We start from the raw sequence: 7,835 nt of genomic DNA on the forward strand, positions 1-7,835 counted from the left end.
ATGAGCCATATACGTGCTAAAGTCCAACCTCAAAACATAAATGGAAAAACCAAAGCCTGTAAAACCTTCCCCTTTAAGACAACAAATATATCCTATATTTTTGGACAAGTTTGCTCACCACCAACAGAAAACAACATACATTTCACATTATAATCAACTTCAATGCTTCACCTTCACCAATATAAACATGGTGTCTACTGGCTGTCAACAATTAAAAACAAGAAGAAAAAAATATATTTCTAAATATTAATATACAATCGTATACATTTTTTTCTCCTTTTTCTTTCTATAGAATCCTAAAACTCACTAGCTTCTAGAACTGTCCTCCCCTTGGAACGAGCCCAAACAAAACTAATCTCCAATACAGGAAAAACGTGCAGTCAAAATAAACTGTGATCCATTGCAACTCACTGCCTAAACGCAAAACACAATTTTTTAAATTTATTTTACCCCTTTCCCCCCCCCAATTTCGTGGTATCCAATTGTTTAGTAGCTACTATCTTGTCTCATCGCTACAACTCCCGTAAGGGCTCGGGAGCGACGAAGGTTGAAAGTCATGCGTCCTCCGATACACAACCCAACCAAGCCGAACTGCTTCTTAACACAGCGCGCATCCAACCCTGAAGCCAGCCGCACAAATGTGTCGGAGGAAACACCGTGCACCTGGCAACCTTGGTTAGCGCCCACTGCGCCCGGCCCGCAACTGGAGTCGCTGGTGCGCGATGAGTCAAGGATATCCCTACCGACCAAGCCCTCCCTAACCCGGACAACGCTGGGCCAATTGTGCGTCGCCCCACGGACTTACCGGTCGCTTAACCACTAAGCCACCCGGGAGTCCCAACACAAATCTTTTTGACTGCCCACCCTTGAGACAATCAGCAACCAAGTTGTCCTTACCACGGACATGTCTGATTTCAAGAGGAAACTCCTGCAATATCCGTAGTAACTTTCCACCTCACTGCAGAGCTTCTCTCCCTTTTCAGGATTCACAAGATAGGCATGTTGTTGGATTGGGCCCCAGTCCCCAATGTCATGCTCTAGTACATTTGGGTTGGCACATCTGAGAAGGAACCCTGATATTGTAAAAGCACAAAGTCAATATAATGTCAATATTTCACAATGTCAATATAATTGTACCCAAACATTGTCAGCTGGTTGCATAAATAATTATGATTACTAAATGATACATACATTGTAAATATGAAAATCAAAACCAAATGTAAACCCCTTTGTTAATATGTATTGGCAATAATGAACTTAATGGTGAGACATGGAATAATTAAACATGTATCTTTTGTCAGGCTGAATGTTTGAAATGAGGTGATTTGAGACATGCTTCTTCAGTAGTGGAATAAAGACAATTAGCATTTGAATGTTGTAAAGAAATACTGGAGTGATGTAGGATTGTTCATAAAATTGATTATAGACCAATTTATTACACTGCATCCATGTGTATAGTCTGCAAGTATGTTGAAATTAAGTTGTTTTCAAGTCATTGAAAAATCTACCCAAAAATACATCTTTTCAACTTTCACTTTCAACTACCACCGAACATATATTGGACGTCGGGCATAGTCTTATTTTCAACGTCTTTTCAATTACATTTAGCTAAATTGGAATAGCGCAATGTCAAAACACAGTTTTAACGTGTCCAAATCAATAACCAATATGCAGAAACAGTTTGTGATATATTGAATACCTAAACATTTGGGAGTGTTTCATTGTGATTCCAGTGGGTCACCAATGTGGTAAACTGCTAGCTACATTGTGATTTCAGTCGGTCACCAACGTGGTAAACTGCTAGCTACATTTTGAAGTGTTGCATTTAAATTCCAGTGGGTCACCAACGTGGTAAGTGTAACAAACTCTTTTTTGTTAGTCACTTTTTGTTCAATCACATAAATAGTAACTCTTTCAATTCAGAGCCTGGATTGTTTCCATGAGGCTAAAATCAATTGAACAGGGGGCAAACATTTAGGGTTCTACGTTAACATTCATTATAATACTACTGATATAATGTTAAAATAATCTACATTGTGACATTATTTCATTGATATCATGAAACAACTCCTTCATGTATTTTCTGATGTTTGATCAGAGATCTTTTACTAGAGTATCTCTTCCCACATTGATCACAGCTATAAGGTTTCTGTCCTGTGTGTGTTCTCTGGTGTACAGTCAGTTGGCCAGATTGACCAAAACTCTTCCCACATTGATCACAGCTATAAGGTTTCTGTCCGGTGTGTGTTCTCTGGTGTACAGTCAGTTGGCCAGATTGACCAAAACTCTTCCCACATTGATCACAGCTAAAATATTTCTCTCCTGTGTGTGTTCTCTGGTGTATAGTTAGTTTGCTAGATGTAGTAAAACTCTTCCCACATTGATCACAGCCATAAGGTTTCTCTCCTGTGTGTGTTCTCTGGTGTATAGTTAGATTGCTAGATGTAGTAAAACTTTTCCCACATTGATCACAGCCATAAGGCTTCTCTCCTGTGTGTGTTCTCTGGTGTATAGTTAGATTGCTAGATGTAGTAAAACTTTTCCCACATTGATCACAGCTATAAGGTTTTTCTCCTGTGTGTCCCCGCTGGTGTCCTATCAGGCTGCTTAAGTGAGAAAAACTCGTCCCACATTGATAACAGCCAAAAGGTTTCTCTCCAGAATGTATTCTCTGGTGTGATTTCAGGGTTTCTAGCAGAATAAATCTCTTCCCACATTGATCACAGGCGTAAGGTTTCTCTCCTGTGTGTGTACTCTGGTGTATAGTTAGATAGCTAGATGTAGTAAAACTCTTCCCACATTGATCACAGCCATAAGGTTTCTCTCCTGTGTGTATTCTCTGGTGTATAGTTAGATTGCTAGATGTAGTAAAACTCTTCCCACATTGATCACAGCTATAAGGTTTCTCTCCTGTGTGAATTCTTTGATGTATTTTAAGGTTTGATGAAGAGTTTAATCTTTTCCCACAGTCAGAGCAGCAGTGAGATTTCGTTCCTGTGGGTCTCTGCTGGTGTTTCTTGAGGAGTTGATCTGATCTGGAGAGACTTTTCTCTGCCTCGTCAGCATCATGATGTTGCTGAGGCTCCCCAGAGGATCCACGATAGTCACGTCTCTCTACTGTGTGAACGACAAAGTCAGACAGATGGTTAAAGGCCCACAACAGCAGAAATCCACTGTTTATTTGAGGTAAAAGGTGATGCTCAGAGCGTACCCATGAAGTTGTACATCAATTAACATCTGTTAAATTTGATAATTAAGACAGTCAAGACAGCAACAATAGTCAGATTTAGTCTTGTTTTCACATTAGTAGTAACATCGATGATTGCAGGCTAGAAATACGTTTTTCAAGTTGTTGAAATCCTAAGCAGTGTGCCAGACGACTTTTGGTCTCCAATAGGCCCCTTACTGTGTTTGCTAAAATTGCGGCACGAGGGCAATGCACACACAATTTGGTTGCAGAAACTCCTCCATGCTAATGAGGAAACCGCTAGTTATGGATGTGGTATATCTGCCTGGAGCCAAAATGGTGAGCAAAGATTTTAGATTTTCACAATGTATTCTGAACACTACAGCGCAAGATCAGGAGTGCTACTCAAGGAAACCTCCATTAAGCTCTGTGTCTATTCACTAATTCATCACCATGGGGGAAAACTCAGGGGAGTTCTCATAGGCTGACAGCAAATATAGCCTCCATTTACAGGTTGATTATGAGTGTATTTCACACTACTATTGGATTATACAGTGGGGCAAAAAAAGTATTTAGTCAGCCACCAATTGTGCAAGTTCTCCCACTTAAAAAGATGAGAGAGGCCTGTAATTTTCATCATAGGTACACTTCAACAATGACAGACAAAATGAGAAAAAAAATCCAGAAAATAACATTGTAGGATTTTTAATGAATTTATTTGCTAATTATGGTGGAAAATAAGTATTTGGTCACCTACAAACAAGCAAGATTTCTGGCTCTCACAGACCTGTAACTTCTTCTTTAAGAGGCTCCTCTGTCCTCCACTCGTTACCTGTATTAATGGCACCTGTTTGAACTTGTTATCAGTATAAAAGACACCTGTCCACAACCTCAAACAGTCACACTCCAAACACCACTATGGCCAAGACCAAAGAGCTGTCAAAGGACACCAGAAACAAAATTGTAGACCTGCACCAGGCAGGGAAGACTGAATCTGCAATAGGTAAGCAGCTTGGTTTGAAGAAATCAATTGTGGGAGACATTATTAGGAAATGGAAGACATACAAGACCACTGATAATCTCCCTCAATCTGGGGCTCCACGCAAGATCTCACCCCGTGGGGTCAAAATGATCACAAGAACGGTGAGCAAAAATCCCAGAACCACACGGGGGGGACCTAGTGAATGACCTGCAGAGAGCTGGAACCAAAGTAACAAAGCATGGTAGCCTAGTGGTTAGAGCGTTGGACTAGCAACCGAAAGGTTGCAAGTTCGAATCCCCGAGCTGACAAGGTACAAATCTGTCGTTCTGCCCCTGAACAGGCAGTTAACCCACTGTTCCTAGGCCGTCATTGAAAATAAGAATTTGTTCTTAACTGACTTGCCTAGTAAAATAAAGGTAAAACATTTTTTTTTAAAGCCTACCATCAGTAACACACTACGCCGCCAGGAACTCAAATCCTGCAGTGCCAGACGTGTCCCCCTGCTTAAGCCAGTACATGTTCAGGCCCGTCTGAAGTTTGCTAGAGAGCATTTGGATGATCCAGAAGAAGATTGGGAGAATGTCATATGGTCAGATGAAACCAAAATATAACTTTTTAGTGAAACTCGTCGTGTTTGGAGGACAAAGAATGCTGAGTTGCATCCAAAGAACACCATACCTACTGTGAAGCATGGGGGTGGAAACATCATGCTTTGGGGCTGTTTTTCTGCAAAGGGACCAGGACGACTGATCCGTGTAAAGGAAAGAATGAATGGGGCCATGTATCGTGAGATTTTGAGTGAAAACCTCCTTCCATCAGCAAGGGCATTGAAGATGAAACGTGGCTGGGTCTTTCAGCATGACAATGATCCCAAACACACCGCCCGGGCAACGAAGGAGTGGCTTCGTAAGAAGCATTTCAAGGTCCTAGAGTGGCCTAACCAGTCTCCAGATCTCAACCCCATAGAAAATCTTTGGAGGGAGTTGAAAGTCCGTGTTGCCCAGCAACAGCCCCAAAACATCACTGCTCTAGAGGAGATCTGCATGGAGGAATGGGCCAAAATACCAGCAACAGTGTGTGAAAACCTTGCGAAGACTTACCGAAAACGTTTGACCTCTGTCATTGCCAGCAAAGGGTAAATAACAAAGTATTGAGATAAACTTTTGTTATTGACCAAATACTTATTTTCCACCATAATTTGCAAATAAATTCATTAAAAACCTACAATGTGATTTTCTGGATTTTTCTCTCTCCATTTTGTCTGTCATAGTTGAAGTGTACCTATGATGAAAATTACAGGCCTCTCATCTTTTTAAGTGGGAGAACTTGCACAATTGGTGGCTGACTAAATACTTTTTTTGCCCCACTGTAATTGTAAGGCTTGCTTGAATCACATGCTTAAAATGTTTGTGTTATTGTCTCAAATCAACTGCTTTATAGTTCAAAAAAATACTTCAACCAGTAAAATTCTCTCTGGCTAGCTTTGCGATCAGCCTGAAAATAAGGGTTTGTACACTAAGTGTTTAACAAATTGGCACATTACTGCACCTAACAATAACATAGACCTACTGTAGGACCCATAACTCCATCCAACAATAACATAGACCTAAGACTATAAATAATTTAATATTTCAGGTGAAACATGGAAACTAAAATGTCTTTGTCATGACATTTCATAACCAGATAATTTTGTGAATAATCCCACTAGACTACTCTGTAATGGGTTGTCATTCTAAATGTTCCGAATGAGGGAAAATAGCTCTGTGTGTTGTACAATAGCCTATCCATCAAGGGACAATTCTCTACACATTATGAGCTAAGTATCTCTGTGTCCAAACAGACTTACGGGACCCTACAGTAAATCAAGCAGACAATAACACATTACAAACATCAATTTGTTAGGGATGTTGGGTCCAACGTGGAGCACGGCATAACTGTCTTTACCAGAGTAATGAATGAAGAAGCACTTTGGTTGTTGTTGCATGTCATGATGTTTGTTATGTGACTGTCATTCAGAAAATGATTTCCTGGATCAGCTGATGATAGTTGAACATGTGACTGTAACTAAACAGCTATAGTATTAAGAATGATGTGTAATTATTGAAGAACCCGCATTAATGACAGTGTCCATTTGGGTGTTGTCAATAAAGTTAAGGTGACTCTCGGTGAGAACCATTGGATTTAGCAAACTCTGAAATTATTTAGGATTTCTGTGCCCATGAAAACGGTTTTCCCAAAATAATATAAGGAGACACTAAATGTTCCGTAGTTAGAGAGCATTTCAGAGATCTGAATAAAAAACACTGTCCTAACAGGACAATAACCTAAACCACAAGGCCAAATCTTCACTGGAGGAGCTTACCAAGATGACATTGAATGTTCCTGAGTGGACTAGTTACAGTTTGGACTTAAATCGTCTTGAAAGTCTTTAGCAAGACTTGAAAATTGCTTTTTAGCAATGATTAACAACCAACTTGACAGAACAGGAAGGATTTAAAAAGGAATAATGAATTTCACATGAAGATCAGTTTCCTATTGGATGACATCGCGACATCCTATCAAAGCCAACTCATTGAATGCCTTAGTATGACATCACTCACTCCTTCTAGTTTGCAGTTGTCTAAAAAAAACAATATTTTGCTCAAAACATTTATTTGTTTCCCTTTAGTGTGTTTATACTTTACAGTATTTATATATCACTTTTTTAATTTTTTTTAATTTTTATCACTGGAGGACGTCATGAACAATTCCGACAGTACAAAAACATATTCAAGTGTAGTGCCCTTTTAAAATCACACATTAGTTTAACAATTGCAGAGTTTTGAGTCCCTGTTTTATAAGATAGTACTCACTGTATTTACTGGTGTTAATCAGATCTCCAGTCTTCTCTTCTTCGTCCTCCTCTAATGTGACAGTAATCTCCCCCTCTTCATCCTTCATTCCAAAAACGTCTTCATCTTCTTTCACTTCATCCTCTATTCCAAAAACGGCATCCTCCTCTTCTTTCACAGTAATATCCTCCTCCTCTTTCACTCTGAACGCGTCTTCCTCCTCTTCTTTCACGGTAACAGCCTCACCCTCTACTTGTTTTTGTATTTTAACAGCCTCCTCTTCCTCCTCCTCCTCTTTCACCAGAGCTTCTTTCTCCGTCCAGCAGAGAAAAGGAGGAGAGTAGTTTAGTGAACTCATGTTCGGGGATAATAGCTAGTTAGCATTAGCTACCAGACTAGTGCTAACTTAACCAGCCAGCTAGTTGACTTACAACGTAAATATTAAATTAAATGGGCATCTAGTTGTTTCCACATAAGTATGTTTAAATCATAGTGGCAATTAAACCACGAAATTGTCTAAAAATCTTGAATGTTCCGACTTTGTTGTCTAGCGAGCTACCGAGATGGCTGCAGTTGTTCCGTCCACGAGATTATACGTCACACTGGAAACATCACCTGAAAGACACATATCGCCATCTGCTGTCTGCAGGGAGGAAACGCAGTTGAGGGAAAACTTTTTTTATTCTTCATTGAATTATAATATTATAAAAGCAGTTTAGGGAAACCTTTTTTTCTCTCCATTAAATATGAATATTATATCAACACATACAAAGAGCAACAAGTGTTGTTTGATTAGTTCAGATTTTTTATGAGAATTTAAAACATCTACTCCACA

At 39.6% G+C, this 7,835-nt stretch overlaps 1 protein-coding gene across 1 annotated transcript; it reads right to left on the reverse strand.

Annotated features, from left to right (window-relative positions):
* Nucleotides 1-1,402: 1,402 nt before the first annotated feature.
* Nucleotides 1,403-7,604, reverse strand: LOC115115875 (zinc finger protein OZF-like). The gene is made up of 2 exons (XM_065006352.1): nt 7,022-7,604; nt 1,403-3,117 (listed from the first exon to the last, which is right to left on the reverse strand). The coding sequence occupies exons 1-2, from the start codon at nt 7,356-7,358 to the stop codon at nt 2,057-2,059; spliced, it is 1,398 nt and encodes a 465-aa protein (XP_064862424.1). The 5' UTR covers nt 7,359-7,604; the 3' UTR covers nt 1,403-2,056.
* Between the last annotated feature and the right edge of the window lie 231 nt (nt 7,605-7,835).

The sequence above is a fragment of the Oncorhynchus nerka genome, linkage group LG21 (assembly GCF_034236695.1).
Source record: "Oncorhynchus nerka isolate Pitt River linkage group LG21, Oner_Uvic_2.0, whole genome shotgun sequence".
NCBI classification, from domain to species: domain Eukaryota; kingdom Metazoa; phylum Chordata; class Actinopteri; order Salmoniformes; family Salmonidae; genus Oncorhynchus; species Oncorhynchus nerka.

What these genes read in the sequence shown, in the direction of transcription:
- LOC115115875 (XM_065006352.1), bottom strand. Translation starts at nt 7,358, where the DNA reads ATGAGTTCACTAAACTACTCTCCTCCTTTTCTCTGCTGGACGGAGAAA. An exon ending in GATTAACACCAGTAAATACA is followed by an intron (nt 3,118 to 7,021) that starts GTGAGTACTATC and finishes TCGTTCACACAG; the next exon opens with TAGAGAGACGTGACTATCGT.